Raw genomic sequence first — 16,500 nt, forward strand, 5'->3', positions numbered from 1 at the left:
ATCAGACTGCACATTATTTTTGCTTCCCATGTGCTCTTTTAACTGCTGACTTTATATTAAGTTTGCTTGAACATGAAACACATGTTCTCGTTGGACAGAAAATATTGCAAAACAGGGGTAGTGGCCTACCCATTTTTCCAATCCTCATTTCATTTCACCTTTCATGGTGCCTTGATAATAGCTATCATTAAATAACTGATATTTAATGGCTACTTGTCAAAAGGTATCCTTGGAGTTTGTTTCCAGGGCTTTGGTGACTAAGTTCTAGGCTCCATATCTCTAGCTATATCAGTCTCAAGACATCTGCTGTCATGTTTTAAGAAAAGGAGCAAAGGAGTGAGGAGAAAGTGCTCAGACAACTACAAGAAAACAACATGTTCTCCCAGCTGGAAAACATGGCCCAGACAGCTCAAGCTCCATGGCCTTTAAGCACGAGCTGTGTCATCTAAAGGTTGGCGTATCCAGTTTTCCCTTTTCCTCGGGAGTTCTGAGATAGAAGCGACATCCCTTCATCCACGTGGCATGCTTGGGTTGGCCTCTTATATTGGGATTAGAAAAGATAAAAAGACTCAAACCACTTCTCACTATGCGAATTTCTTTTCAATTATTCTGCTTGGTGCCGAGGCTCCCTAGGACGGCTAAGTCTCCTTAGGCTTTCCTTAGCGCCCCCACGGACCTCCCTGCTGTAGGAAAGAGGATAAATGCATCGTGCAAGCTGTGTCTGTGCCCATCTGCTGCCTGCTCTCCATCCCCCGTAAGCGTCATCAATCTTCAGCTTGGGCTGGGTATGAGCAGACACCATAAAGTCACCATGTGCTTAGGCCACTATTAATACGCTGAGTCATCCAAGAGTCTCAGTAGGCTTCATCTTTAAACGTTGTTATTATTTTCCTGGCCATTATTCAGTGTGGATCTAAACTAACTCTTCTTTCCGTGCACAAGCTTGTGGACTATTCTTCAGCTCTTCATTCATTATTTCCTTCACCAGCTAATTTGGTCCATCATGACTTTCAGACCACAGTTCAGCTCCATTAGGCCTTTTGAAAATGCACATTTTAATGGAATCAAGGCATTATTTTATTTGGGTGAAAGAGAAAATATTTTTTTTAGTTTATACGTCAGCAGTACTTGGTTTACTTTATTAAATCTATTTGTAATATTGAGAGGAGTCCTAAGAGAATGGGACACTGCATGGTGTCGCAGAGATTGACTAATTATTAACCAAACTGTGATCCTTTTTTTCCAGCCTCCCTTCCAGTACGGTGAGCTCATGCTCTCGCTAGTGGAATGTGGGTTGAGAGGGCGTGTACACTTCTTGGTGAGACCACAGCCCTCTCCGACAGAGATGGCCCTCTGTTCTCATCTGCCAGCTAATCGCTAATCGAAGAAGGCTCTGAAGACATAGTGAAGGGTGGAGACATAGGACAGAAGGAACCTGAATCCCTGAATGGTCATTTGAAGGAGACCTGGCCAACTTAGCCAATATGCTACACGTACATTTCAAATGTTAAGCCACTGAAATATTGGGGTTGTTACAGCATCTGCCTCCTCTTACTAACACTGACTGAAGAAAGGGAAGGAGAAATGCTGTAGTGAAAGTATTCAAGTTTGGGTCTTTGTTAGGGTCCTTGTTGGTCGTCATAAAGGGGAAGGTTTTGGACAGCCAAGAGCCAATGTGAAGGCACCGGTTTCCTAACGGGGACAATGCTGAGAGTGGGGAAGTAATAAAAAAAAAGGGGGTAAGAGCCAAACTTTGCCTCTCGTACATTTTTTGCATGGGGCTGCTTGCTAATATGAGAAAAGATGAAAAGACACTGTCGACTTCTCACTATGCAAATTTCTTTTCAATTATTCTGCTTGTGACAACAGAGGCAGGATCAAGTTAGGGAAGACCTAAAGGGAAAGTTTCTGAGGCTCACAGCTACAAACATCTGCAATCTTGGGTGACTTCAGCCATGGTGTCAACAGCGGATTGACACTGGAAGAGGAGGGAAGAGTAGAATTCTTTGACATGTGCTTTTCATCTTATAAACCTTTCCCAGTCAGAACAGACATACTGCACACTTAAGCAAAAAGGAGTTTGTGGGAAGAGAATTTTAGAGTTTTGTCAGGGGGTTCTCAAAGTAGCCTCAGCAGCCCTTGAGCCACATGCTTTCCAAGGCAGGGTAAACTACCTTAATTTTTATTTCAAAAGCCAGAAAGGTGCATCTTACCCTTCGAATAATGTTGGGATCATTGCACTTTGCCAGTTTTCCAGCAAAAAGCTGAACTCCAAAGCTTGCAAAAACAAGCATTAATGTCAGCAAAAGAATGGAGACCTGAAAGAAATTGATGAAATATTAAATCTTTTGGTAAAAACTAAACATTAAGTTTGGTTTAAACAGTGATATAAACTGGATTTTTAAAGATAACATTGTATAAAATTCATGGGTTTTTGATACTGTCTTTTAACATCTCCACCATAGGTCATTCAGTTAGTCTTACTGGAATATCAAAAGGAGAAAATTAACAGGCTTTGAATTCTTGAAATGAAAACATATGGCTTTCATGTAAGAAAATGGAATATGGTATTTTTTTATATGACTTGGACTTTTTTGATTTTAAAATCAAATCTTGCTCTATTTTATTTAATGGAACAAAGGAAAAATGCTTAAATAATTATATTTTTCCCAGTGTCTCAAAAAGAATTCATATCTTTATTAGCAGAGCACAAATGAGAGAGACAGTGGGTTTGCTTTCTTGTGAGCATGAGGGTGTGTATTAGGAGAATGTGCTGTGCACAGAGGACAGGAGATAATTCAGTCCTAAAAAGCAAATCTGTTAATTAACTCATGCTCCCTCTGCTGGCTGACTCAGGGGAGAAAAGTGGCAAAGGGTAAAATATGGAACAGACCATTTGAACTATACTGGTTGAATAATCTAGACATATACTTTAAGTATACTAACATTACACAGAAATACCATCAGGAGAAAGGCACAAATAGATTCTCTTCTAAAATCTATCAGTGATTAAAAGATTCAAAAACATTAGTTATCAGCTGATATTCTCTTTCTTTTATTTCCAACTGTGTGAAAACCCAGTTTCATGGTTTTGCATAAAGAAAATAAGGACTTTTAAATACATTTTAAAAAGTCAGCTACTCTATGCCTCTAGTAATATCATGCTCTACCTACCTTTGTATCAACTACACCTACAACTGTTCTCTTACCATATGTATGTTTCTAGAAAGCAAGATACAAAACAAGTTTATGTAAATTAATTCATGTATATCTCAGGCACAAGCAGAACTCGTCAATAATAAAAAGAATCTTTTGATCACTCTTTTGTAAGGCAAAGATCCTTCTGTAACAGATTGTGAACAATGAGTCTCTTACTTGTTATATCTCCAGCCCTGTTTTTAGAAGACCCTAAATAAATGTTTGCACAACTAAAAAGAATGTTATTCCCAACCTCATTTGTAAACATTCATTACTGTATACTGAGGTTACTTAAAGGAGGGTATACCTGTATGTTAGATTTTTTTTTTTAAGTTGTTTTATGTTAACACTCCTAAGATCTAGAGACAAAGTCTATGGTATATGCTTTAGGGAACATACAGAGTGAGATTATGAGCCCAAATGCATTAATTCCTAAATCCATATATGAAGTAGATGGGGTTGAATCTTCTTATCCTTAATTTCTTGATGGGGAGACTAAAACGCAAAGTAGAAATTAGAGTCAAGAGTTAGGAATGAAAGAGTCAGCAGATACTATCTCTTTGGAGTCCCCATTCATTGTTCACCGAATTAAATAAACTGATAGCCAGACACACCCATGGACAAAGTTTTTGAAAGTGCATTGTGTTTTGTTAGGCTTTATAACCCTCTGGTAATAAACAAAAATATAGACTTGACCTTGACAAGCAAGACTCACTTTATCCCCGCATTGTCTACATTACGGAGCTAGACTACAGTGAACTGGAGGCAAAGGATAACTCCAACAAACCAAAAATATTTCCTTGAAGCCGCTGAAAAGCTCTCGAACAACTTTTCTCATCTGGGGCACCAGTTTGAATATCCGCAGAGGTCTCAGGCACCGAAGAACCATGAGGAGTTGAGCTCCCGATTCAGCAGGTACATTTTGAGGCATCCAACAAAGAAATATCAAGCTCACCTAGAGAGAAAAAAATAATCTCTAGGATTGATGTAATTTATCTTCTACTATTTGCATTTTACATGAGCCAACTGGCCACAACTTTTCATGTAGCAGAGATTCCACGTGTTATGTGAGACAAGCACTCAGCAGTCGTGTTTGCAATCTGTTAACTTTAAGCAATGAACTTAATCTAGACCTGTTAGAAGCCTCAAAGGAAAGCCATCATGTGTGTGCAGGAATGAAACGGAGGTGCCCACGCTGTGTCTGTGCGTATACCCGTGCGTTCTGCTCCTTCTTTTAAGTTACTACACAGCAGGCTCCGCTGATGTCAATATGACTGGAATTCCTTTTATTTGAGGTTACTACTATTTTATTAATAATCTGCAAAATGCTACCTGTTAATGATCACAATTCTCCATGTTGTATCTGCAAAGACATTAATTTCATGCCTTCTTGGACACATAGAAGAAATAAAATTTCTTTTGAGTCCATTCCTATGCTTCCCCAATTTAGTTTAACTGAGCAGTTGAATGGGCACTTGCTATAGCCAGGTATTCTGTGCACTGTAATCAGAGAGAGGTCCAACCACGATCACTGTACTATGCAATTAACAGGAAAGGGCTAATTAATAACATGATTTATATGAGGCAACCTTTCTTTAGTATAGGAGCCGCAAGAATTATGGGATACAAACTAGATTTTCTATTTTAGGCTTTATTAACGTACATCTTGTTCTTACATACAATTGTGATTGGTGTATTTGAAAAATATAACTGTCCCTAGATATTTATAATGCTTTTAATTTAGATTTTGTGTGCATGTCCCTTATTTGCGTATCATGGACTACTCTATAGTCCATTTAGGAACTCAGGGCATTTAAACCTTTGCGACTCACACATCTCACTCTTGTACCAAGAAATGTAGGAGATTTTACAAAATCATTCCATTTTCCAGTTAGGAAATAACTAAAGACTTACCAGATATATAAATATGTCCATTACTCCACCAAAGTCCCTGATGACAGCAGTTGGAGTGAAAAATAAGCCATCTGCCATAATCTTCAGATTAAGCTCAATGCTCATGAATATCACAAACACGTACTCTGCAATCTGAAATGGGCAAGAGGCAGTTTGGTCACAATGAAAAGAAAAAATGCAGGTCAGTATTTTACCCGTGAGCTGTGAGCTGATATTTAAGCAGCAGTACCTGCAAAGTAGGTGCATGCATGACTCTTCGAAAGGGGGATTCGAACATCATGGAAATGCAAGAGCAGATGGTTACGATGATCATGACCCAGTCCAGGTAAGTGACCAATCCCAGCAAATCACTGCCAAAGACCAAACAAAATTGAGAAACACAAATATTCCAGGAAAGGCTGCTAAGAGTCAGGTGATGGCCTCTGTGACTCTATTAACATGATGGCTATTTTTTTTATAAGTCCTCAATCTTCTATTTCATAGACACTATATAGCAAGAAAATAAGAGAGAATTTTTATATTTTTGTGCAGCGTAAAATGGTACGTGAAAACTTCAAATGTGAATGGAAAATGGAGTTGGTAATGCTTACTATAGTTGATGGTACTTGGTATTTTTCACAGCTCCTGTGACAGGGTCTGTTTTAGATCTGTAAGAGAGAGCGCACATAGGAAATTCTGCAACATAGCAAGTATATCATAAATTGGCAGCATGGTATTTACAAACATCTAGTCTACCTATAATCTCTTTTATATCCTTTATAATATGTCCATTATAAAAATATGTTAACTATATGTGACTTTGGAAGGCAGAGAACATTAGATGAAAGAAAAACCCAAAGACTTTTCAGTTGATGCTTATGAAAGTAAAGTTTTATAATTTTCAAGATATTTCATCTTAGAATTTTTGACTCCATTCAAAATTTCCTGACATGGGTATCACAAAATTAAATTTTGACTTTCACTTAGAAGCACTCATTTAAAATGTTTGCCTTACTAGTTCAAGGATGTTCTTCAAAATAATTTAATAAAATACTCCATAAATTAAAGAGAGTTATTCACTCTGCATTTAGCTGTAATCTTGTGGAATAATTTATATAGAATTTCTTGGGAGGGGGATTTATAGTTTTCGCTTTCAGGAAGACTGTGAACAATCATCAGTGAGGCCCCTGACGCTCTTTGTGTTTGTGTCCCCAATTACAGCCAAGTCTTTGTCAGTCTCATTCCACATCAGCTGTGTTGCCGACAAAAGGAGAACTACACCACACTAAATGAAGTGGAGAATTAGCAATTAGATGTAAACTTGTAGGCAGCCAACAGGATAATTCAAGATGAAAATCCCACTTTGGGAACAGATCAAATCAACTTCTAAACTTCCATCTTCTTCTTTTTTTTTATTTGTGAAAACTCAGGGAGGATTTTAATGATGATTACTCAGGTGTTTTAAATTGTGAAGGTCTTTCTAGAACAGCAGAAAAAACAACATGCTGGCAATTAGGAGAGACCCAGGTACTAGCTGGGTCCCTGAGCAAAGCCTTAAGCTCTGCAGACTTACATACGCTGCTCTGTTGAAGGAGAAGGTACACAAATGATACCAACTGGTTGCTGAGGTCTCTCCCATCTCTGAAATGTCATAATAGTGTGTATGAGTTTCCTAGAGCTGCTGTAACAAGGCAACACAGACTGGTGGCTTAAGCAACAGAAATTGATTTCCTTATCATTCTGGAGGCTGGAGGTCCAAGATCAAGATGTCGGTAGAGTTGGTTCCTTCTGAGAGCTGTGAGGGGAGGATCTGCTCCAGTCCTCTCCCTCTGACTTGTGGATGCCCATCTTCCCCTACATGTCTTCACATGGTCTTCTCTCTGTATATGTCTATGTCCATATTTCTTATAAGGAAACCAATCTTATTGGATTAGGGCCCACCCTAATGACCTCATTTTAATTTAATTACTTCTGTAAAGTTCCTATCTCCAAATACAGTCACCTTCTGAGGTTCTGGGGTTAGGACTTCAACATGTGGATTTTTGGGGGGAACAATTCAGCCCATAACTGATAGTGATCATCATATGCTACTGAGTAATAACAAAGGAATCAATTTGCTTAAAATGGTGGCATTGGGAAGGTCCAACTACATAATGGAAAGATGGAGCATTTTCATGCTTCCTCTGGGCTCACTGTCTTCAGGATATTAAAGTGACCCTTGACAAAAATTCATTTCATCCACTGGTTGCCTGTGAAACTTGGCTTAGGTCTCCCTAATACAGAGTCCTCAAGGCTCACCCTACTGATAGCTTCTTACACATTTCTTCTATGTTGGTAGGAAACAGACAATGGACATTGAGTTTTCTTTTTATGAGAGGTGGTAATGGAAGTCCTTGTCAACTTTCTTTCTTCTTTACGTTATTCTCAAAGAAACCAACTGGGGTAATTTGACCACAAAGAAAATACAAGTTTGACAAAAGACATGGCAAATGACCTTCACCACTTCATTTAAACTCCTTTTGTATCAGTATTTCCAAAATAAAATATGGAATAAAACTGATATAAACATATTAGGCAACTGTTAAAATGCATAAATAAAAATGGCTAAGTACTTTACCAATGGGAGTTTTCTATAAATGCTAACTACTTGCGACCTCTTTCCAGCTGGTTGGGCGCTCAGCAAAGAGGAGCAGCATGATTAATTAGCTTACAGTTTACTTTGTGACCCCATTAGGATTACACGTTCCTTCTCCTGCCTATGACAACCCCTCCCCTGCTGTTTGCACGGCTCAGGCCAACACCTGGCTGAAACGAAGTGTACTCACGCGTTGAAGCGCGCGCGGACCACCACCCGGCAAAAGTTTCTGAACCTGTGCTCCCGCCCCACGATGAACAGCGGCTTATCAAAGTACGGGTGGTTCTCCCTCAGTTCCTCTTCTTGCACTTTCCTTGAAGGGGGAATTGATGGGAGAGTGAGGCTAAGGGAAATTTTGCCATTCCAAAACGAGAGCCCGGAACACCACGGCACCCTGTACCTTTTCATTTCCGCTTGCTCCTTTTTCTCCTGAATCATCTTGATCTCACTGTCTTCTCTCTGTGCATTTCTGTACCTCACTGTATTGGAATGCTAGAAATAAATGAAGAGGGGGCATATTAAAATGGGAGGTTTTTTTTTGAAGGCCAACATATATCACCATTTAAGAAATTGAAATCAATATCTTTATCTTATATATATGTTTTTAATGGCCACAGTCTTCTTAGCAAGGGTATTTTTTCCTCCAAAAAGTCATTCACTCGGCACATATTGATTGAGATCCTATTGTGTGCCAGGCACCATTCTGGTGCTGAGGATATGTCAAGAGGGAAACAAACAAAAACAAAATCCCTGTTCTCATGGGGCTGATGTTCTAGTCAGGAGGAGACAGATAAAAAAATAAATAACAGTAAGTAAGTATGTCAGAGGATGCTTAGAGCTCTGATAAAAGAACAAAGCAGGTGAGAGGCGTAGAGAGCGCTAGAAGACTATGATTTTAAATAAACAGGTCAGGGGAGATCTCAATTTGGGTGAAGACTAGAAGGAGAAGAGAATGCGGACCGTTGGCGAGCTGCAGAAACGTGTAACGTGTTCTTCCGGAGGTGGGAGCAGCCCTGTGTGTCTACGGGGAATAACCAGGACGCCAGTGTGGTGGAGCCACGAGAGGAGAGCAAGGACAGGGCCTGAGGGAGGTGGGACGGCAGATTGTGCAGGGCCGTGGCAGTCCCTACATGGACTCTTGGAGGCGGGGAGCCATTGTTCAAACAACTCCATAGATTTTGCAGAAAGAATTCCTTAGATTTAATTATCTGTATTTTCTATTGTTTGGAAGAAGTGAAAAAGTTGAAATTCTTTAATTTAAACGTCTCCTTTATGGGAGAAAAGACATTATAAGGCTATCTTGTGAAAGATCAGAACCCTATGCCATTTTCCTTTGGACAAGATTGGGGATGGATTTTGTCGTACTTCTATAAGAAAAATGTAATAAGTCTTTGAAGAAGAAGTAAGCTTCTGGAATTGAGACTATTCAAACAGGGCCTTTGCTGTGTATATTTAAGCACATATTATCAAAGCCATGTTCTGATTTGACTCTTAAGTAGACTGTACGTTTCTATTGAATCACACTGAAGGAAAGCACTTTGAATGAGTGATGCCTGCCTGAATTTCTGCCTGAACATATTCTCCATGCAATAAAACTGACTCTGGCATTATAAGTGCACAGGCCATGTGTTGGATCTGATTACAATTCCATGCCAACAATATGGTAGCCAATCAGATAGAGCTGTGCATATTAAGAATTGTGATGGTAACAGCTGTGCACCCAATAGAACCATGTCAATCAGGTATTGGTGATACCAGGTGTTCTCATCACCAACGTCTTCCAGTTATTGATTACACCTGGAACACTTAACAGACACAATCTACTTGGACTAAAATAGCAGTTGCTACAGATTGAAAGCAGGTGTAGTATGTCCAGCCCTCCAGAACTCTTAAGTAATAAGAAGTAAGTGGTGAAAAAGACAAAACCAAAATAACCCTAAGGCTTTGCTAACTTTCTCTTGCTGGCCCTCCTTTTTCAAGCACCGTCTGTGGCTCTCAGCATTCATGACTCTGCTTTCTCAGCTAACTTATCCAGATTCAACCCAAGATCCATATTTTAATCGGGGGTTCACTAAATACGTACTTTCCAACTCCTTCATTGTGATTGTAGCCCTGATGTGTCTGCTTGTTAGTCTAACCCTTGGTTTCTCTGGATTTTTGAGTGGCTTAATCCTTCATTTCATTTCATTTGGGTCTCTGGGGTCTACACTAACCATTATATCTAAATTTCCATGCCCCCAAATCTCCATCTTTGATCTCTTTACAATATTTTACTTTACATTGCAAAGCAAACCTGTCACAGCAATGAAGCGAGGATGGAAAATAAAAAGAACCTGCTCCCAGAAATTGCATCGTATGTTTACTTGCTCATCCGAGTCTGTCTCCTTCACTAGAATCTAAGCTCCAGGTGGGCAGCAAGCCTGTCCTGGTTCACCACTACTCGTCCTCACTCAGAACAGGCCCCAGCACATGTTACATACTTGATAAATATTTATAGAGCCAGTGAATAAATACATGAATGACCCAGAATCTAAAAGCAAAGAAATTCTTGGAAAATACTATGTAGTCTTTGACAGAAAAATTCTTCTAGAAACAAAATTTTATTTCCTAGTATGTGAAGCCCTGAAATTATAGACACTGGATCTAGATTCTAGAATGTTTGGTACTTAATAAATATTCAAAGTTAATGATGCAAATCATTAATATAAAATGCTTTAAATGTTTTCATTTCAAGTCAATGCAATTGATATGTCACTTTTGTGTTACCATTTTAGCTAAGACATATGCTTTGTGTGGGATGACTTGATTTTTCTGTGGTTAACGGATACTTTTTGGTACTTGGCCATGTAATTGGTTTCCTGATTCTCTCTGGCATGAAGTCTTAAGGAGACATGGGGATGTGACAGAAAGACTCAGGCACTGGAATTGTCTAAGCAGCATTTAAATACATTTTCATAATCATATTTCCAAAATCCAAAGCACTGCTTAGAACTTACATCTTGAGTCAAAGTTTCAAGAGATTTCCCTCTGCTGATCCTCTGGCTGTTAGATCCGTGTCTTAGTGACCTGAAACAACCATAATCACTGGTCAATACATCTCAAGATCAAATTTGATTTTTAAGTAGTGACCATGATAAAAAAAAAACAAAATAAAACAATTTTTCTAACACATCACAAATGCCTATTATTTCTTTTTGCAGCAAAAGCTTATAGTCTATCCAAATGTCTTTGATCCCCTCTAACAAAATTCAGAATTTTCCCTTCTGATCTTAAAAGTGAGGATTTGACTGTCACTAAGGAAAAGGTTTTTGAAGTGAAGATCTTTGAATCTGATTGTGAGTTTTATTATCCATACCAACAGCAGATAGAAGTCAGTCCCTCCCCGGAGCCTGTCTGCCAACCTGGCCGAAGGGCGTTAGCTGCGTACAGTACAGTGAGCATTTCCTGTAAAACTCCTCTCCTTAGTGTCTCCCCAGAGTACTCACCTGCGCTCTTGGCGGATATGATGCTGCACGCTAAGGATGGACCTTTCCTTTGCTGGCTGCCCCTCGAACGATCCACTCAGCATGCGCTGGCGAGTGCAAGCTCTAGGAAAAAAAAGCCCTAGATAAATGCATGGTTTATACATTTGGGATGAATAATACAAAAGTGCTCATGATTCTTATTGTTTTAAGGAAACACCAATGATAAGGCAAAATACAGCAGCCAACACATAAGTACAAAGGAAAATGAACTTCAGGCTCTGTGTCAAGAACACTTACAGAGCAGAAGAGTCTGCTATGAAGAGGTGCTGCAAAATAATTAGAAAGCGCCCCTCCCCACTTAAAAAATGGTAGCGCTTCTGTGAAGATTCTGTAAGCAGTAAGGCCAGCCTGCTCAGGCAATCATGATGTTGGTTTTGAATTTAAACAGGTTTCTAATTAAATCCCATAAGGATAGATTTGTCTACCTAGGCCTCTGGAATGATGAAATGTATGTTCCAAGGAGATTTTGCAGAACTTTAGGAAAATAGGAAAGCATAAAGTTTAGAGGCAAAAATGAGTTGTAAATAGAAGTGACTAAGGCTGAAATCATGCACAACAATGTGAACGTATTTAACATTACTGAACTGTTTATTTAGAAATGGTTTAGATGGTAAATGCTATGTTATGTATGTACACGTATTTTTTTCCCCACAATTTAAAAAAAAAAGCACAATACAGCTTTTGAAATTATTACCTAGAGAAACCAGGTACCACTTTCTTTGTATTCTCTACATCATGGAGACTCTTTCAAACATGTTCTCTTTAGCCCATAACTGGGCTTGTGTTAATTTCAGATTTGCTAATGAGTGAAGACAATTGGGTGACCCAACACCTGTGGTGTGAACGATTTTGGTGAGAAAACAAAATTTCTTTTTCAGAAAGCTTTCTCCAGCTGGGAATGACAGAAATTCCCTTGAGAACTATTTTCAAGTAGAAGTAAAACAACACAGAGGGTTGAAAGAACTGTGTGCCAGAAGTTACACTGTCACTAACCGGTTGGGTGATTTGGGGGCTCAGTTTCCTTATTGGTAAAATGAGGAGAAAGACTTTCTTTTGAGGATAACTTACAGACTTAAAATGTGATGATTTTACAATATGCAAATCTTATGATGCTGTATTTGTTCAACATCTGAGTACGGATACTTTTGCCACTGCTTCACATACCACTTCTTTATTTACGTTTCTTAAAATGCATTTCTAGAATAGCTCTGAATTACATGTTTACTATCTGTCTCAGAGTCAAGAACTTCAAGAAAAGGATCTGTATCTGCTTAGCACACTTAAAATATCACCTCTTATAATACTATGAATATATGTTTTAAGCATCTAAAAATGGTTTTGATGTGGATAAAGATAATTATGGTGAATATCTATGAAAAATCATACAAATTCAATGACTGTAAATGCATTATTGGAAATAAAGCCCTAATAATCACTACTCTTAGTTTAATAAGCAGCACGAAACAACTTTTCTACAGACACATAAATTCATCCACAGAGAATGTGGAAAAACCTAATTACATCACACAAAGGGACTTGTGGCCACACACAGGTTCCCGGTAAATGAGGGCGGACCTCAGACCGGTGGACGTCAATCTGGGCTGGGAGACAGGGGCCTGAGCAAAGGGAAGGGAGGGAAGTTTTGCGATACTTTGGCCCCGAAGACACCTGGACATCAAAATAGGAATAGAAGGAGTGTCATACTAGAATGTTTCTGCATAAATAAAACAGCCGTTGTCACATTCTTTGGTCATGTAAAATATTTTGCTATTTTAGAAAATAATAGTGTTGGCAGAAAGTTATTAACTCAATTGGACATAATTAGATTTGCCAAGAGGTTACATAAACTCTAATCCAGTGTGCCCAGCCTCATACAAAAGCATGGTAAAAGTTCTCTTTATTATTTTTTAAGGGAAACACAATGTTACCATATAAAAGCATAATAGAGTAATGCAATCACAAACTACCAGTGTTGTAATATGCACAATATAATTACAGACTCCGATAGAAATGGGTTCCGGTAAGTAACACGAAGAGAGAAACGAATACTTCACCTACTTGGAAGCACAGAAAAATGACTCGTTGCATACTCCATGTTCCTGTAGCATGTTACTAACCAAGCTTTTTAATGCTTATGGCATTTTCTTGTTATTAGTTATCCTCCTTACTAGACCCTGAGTCCTTTAGGGATCACTCTGTCACTCATCCTCACTTCGTAGAAGTTCAGTTCCTGTCCCTCCCGCCAGCTGATGGACAGAATGAATAAGAAACAAGGTGGGGGTGGGGCATGGAAGGAGAGTAGGGGCAGGTGAGGGGACTGTGTGGGCCCAATGCATCCTCAACTCGCTAGTCTCACGGTTCAAAGTTGCACAGGTTTGCAGTTTTATGCACAGTAGTGCAGCTGTGGATAGAAAGTTCTGCCTTTGTCTGGAAGCCTCATGCAGAAGATCAGTTGAGAAAACACAAGATTTAGAACCACACACTTTAGACTTCAGCTTTTACAAGCTGTGGGACCTTAGGCAGGTGACGCATTAGGCGCATTCTCTGAGCCTGCGTTTCCCGAGTGTAAGGTGTGGAGAACGATAATGCCTTTCCTACTGACTTCAGAGGGAATTGGAAGAAGCAAAGACGATTATGAGTGTGAAAGTACTTTGGAAGCATTGACACTTTATTTAAATTTTAGTTGCTATTACTGCCTATGCTATCTTGTCCCATGTCATGGTTGATGTTAAAACATTTTACAGAGTGCTGGGGACTGCACAGCAAGTGTGGCAGAGGGTCATGTTGGAAGGTGAGTCTTTTCTGTTCTGACTCTGATCAGCAGTGACATCTATTATGAGCTGGTGCTACAGCCTCCGACCTGGGCTCCATGCACCCACGCTCAGTAAGTGTATTGTGTTGTTATTGCAAGCCAAGCGTTTTCTAGGACGAGCATCCACAATGTTGTCCTGGTACACAGGTTTCTAAGCCTGGCCCCAATGATCCGCTTCTCCTGGTTCTCATGCCCTCAGGTGAGCCCCTCACCTTGAGTGTGGGCAGGACTTAGTGACTGCCTTCTAAGGAACAGAAGGCACAAGTGATGGGACAGGTTTACAAAACACTATGACTTCTGTCTTCTTAGCACTCTCTCTTGCTGACACCCTCTTGCCCTCTTGCTTGCTTGCTCGGTTGAAGCAAGCTGCCCTGTCGTGTGGTGCTCCATGGAGAGATCCACTTGTTATGGGATCGAGGGCAGCCTCCAGCTAACCACTGAGGCCTTCATCTAACAGCCTGTGAGGAGCTGAAGCCTATGAATAACCACATGATCTAGGAAGGCACTTCTTCCCATTCAAGTTCAAATGCATGCAGCTCTGAGAAAGACCCAGAGCGAGAGACCCCGCTCAGCTATGCTCAGATTTCTCGCTAAAACTGAGATAAAAAATGTGTTGTTTAAGTCATTTAAGTTTTGGAGTACTTTGTTATGCAGCAATAGATAAGTAATGCAGTTATAATCTCTGCCTTAAACCCTTCACCTTCCTATAGCTCTCGAGAAAAAGATGAAGCCTAAAGCCCAGTGCGGCTTGCAAAGCCCTGTTTGGTCTCCCTCTAATCTCCCTGTCCAGTGTCATCTTTTACCTCATTCTCTCCATGCTACTCTCTTTGGGCTTTCAGTTCCTCACATACACTAAGTTTCAAAGAGCTCTGAGAGAGCAGGGGTTGTCTTTAAAGTTGTTCATGATTATTTTCTCAGTGCCTACTGTGCCTCTTGTACAGTAGGCACTCAATAAACATTTGTTGAATGAGTGAACCTTGACATTCTGTAAAGATCAAATATTTTAATTTCTTTCTTGATCATTCATGCTCAAGAAGCATGAAGATAATCACAAACAAAACAGCAGGTGTTCAAAATATGATTTTTAATGGGGGAGTTAAATAATTTTAGTTTTAGCTCAAGTCAGAACACTATGCCGCTCAAGAACGATGCGCTGTGTACCTGTAATAGACAAGTCCCCGAGACAGTAATCAAAAAAAAAAAAAAAAATCAGACATTTCTTCTTGCAAACTAGAAAATTTATCCATCTTTATCTGTATTGTATGTGAAAGCTATTAAGGAAACCTGAAAGCCAGTGCGGAGCAGAGCAGACTCTTAACAGCTGCACTTATTTCAGTTTCTTAACCCGGAGATCTGATCTGTCACTGCGAACATGGTCTCCATATATCTTGTCTTCCAGGACTCTATTTGCAAGCTGAAATAGTGGATGACTAAGGAGTTTGAGACTTTTAATATTTTATATATAAAAAATGAGATGCACAGACATCATTAAAGTTACTCAGTTAGTAATAGATTTACCCAGAAGGAGAAGTACTTGAATGTTCAACTAAGTTATATTTTGCTACTTTAAATTTTTCATTAGGACTGAGATGCCTTTTGGTCTCACATAAGGATAAAAGAAGATGTTTTCAGGAAGAGAATGTTCACTATTTGCTGCCCAGAGAAAGAGCAGCTTTGCTTTAATGATATTGAAAAAACACACTGTGATCTGCAGGAGTGGCCTCACTTTTCTTAGGGGAAAGATTGTGATTGCGTAGTGTCATGGAACAAGGTCTTTCACATCTTCCCTATATCTCTTCATAATGGCAAGCACTAGAAGGCCAGTTTCTTAGAAACTCCATCTAGTGGCTTAATATTAAAAAAAATTGGTCTGCCTACTTGGCTTCTAGAACTGGGAGGCACAAGGCTTCAAGTGTCTGGTGAAAAATAATGAAGTCTTTTGTCTTGCCGGAGTGAGGAAATTCTCCATTATGCAGGCACATGTAATCCCTTTATTCCTGTTCCCTGGAGGAGAATTACAGTGAGGCATTTTCCTTTTCCCAGTTGGGGTTAATGCTATGCCCTCTCTACCTTTGAAAGTAAAACAAGATGAGGACCCCTGAGGATGATTCAAATGTGGGAATATTCTTCAGCAAACACACATTCCCAGTTGCAAAAATATTACCCCTGGTTTCTTGCCAAGCCTTTGAAAAAAAAAAAAAAATATGAAAGATTGATTCTTTTTTTTTTTTTTCTGCATTGCCTTTGTGCTGTGGAATTTCAATTGCCCCTTATATGATAGCCATATATATATATAATCTCTTATGGAGGCTGGGGAAGAGAATCATGTGCTGAAATTGTCTCTATTTTTCTTGACACTTCTCCATCTAAAATATTTTAAAATTGGCCCAAAGATTATGGTTATAAGAGAGATCTTTGGGGCTTTATTAGCCTTTAAA

General features: G+C 39.4%; 1 protein-coding gene across 4 annotated transcripts in view; it reads right to left on the reverse strand.

Moving 5' to 3' along the window:
- Nucleotides 1-16,500, reverse strand: part of NALCN (sodium leak channel, non-selective) — a 328,066-nt gene that overhangs the window by 41,120 nt on the left and 270,446 nt on the right. For all 4 annotated transcript variants that reach the window (XM_069467070.1, XM_069467067.1, XM_069467069.1 and 1 more), the window contains 9 exons: nucleotides 11,212-11,313; nucleotides 10,723-10,792; nucleotides 8,127-8,218; nucleotides 7,917-8,039; nucleotides 5,703-5,759; nucleotides 5,342-5,462; nucleotides 5,113-5,244; nucleotides 3,986-4,153; nucleotides 2,214-2,318 (listed from right to left, as the gene is read on the reverse strand). In XM_069467070.1, the coding sequence (XP_069323171.1) occupies nucleotides 2,214-2,318; nucleotides 3,986-4,153; nucleotides 5,113-5,244; nucleotides 5,342-5,462; nucleotides 5,703-5,759; nucleotides 7,917-8,039; nucleotides 8,127-8,218; nucleotides 10,723-10,792; nucleotides 11,212-11,313 (970 nt within the window). The remainder of the gene's footprint in view (nucleotides 1-2,213; nucleotides 2,319-3,985; nucleotides 4,154-5,112; nucleotides 5,245-5,341; nucleotides 5,463-5,702; nucleotides 5,760-7,916; nucleotides 8,040-8,126; nucleotides 8,219-10,722; nucleotides 10,793-11,211; nucleotides 11,314-16,500) is intronic.

Source organism: Eulemur rufifrons, chromosome 4, assembly GCF_041146395.1.
Source record: "Eulemur rufifrons isolate Redbay chromosome 4, OSU_ERuf_1, whole genome shotgun sequence".
Lineage (NCBI taxonomy): Eukaryota > Metazoa > Chordata > Mammalia > Primates > Lemuridae > Eulemur > Eulemur rufifrons.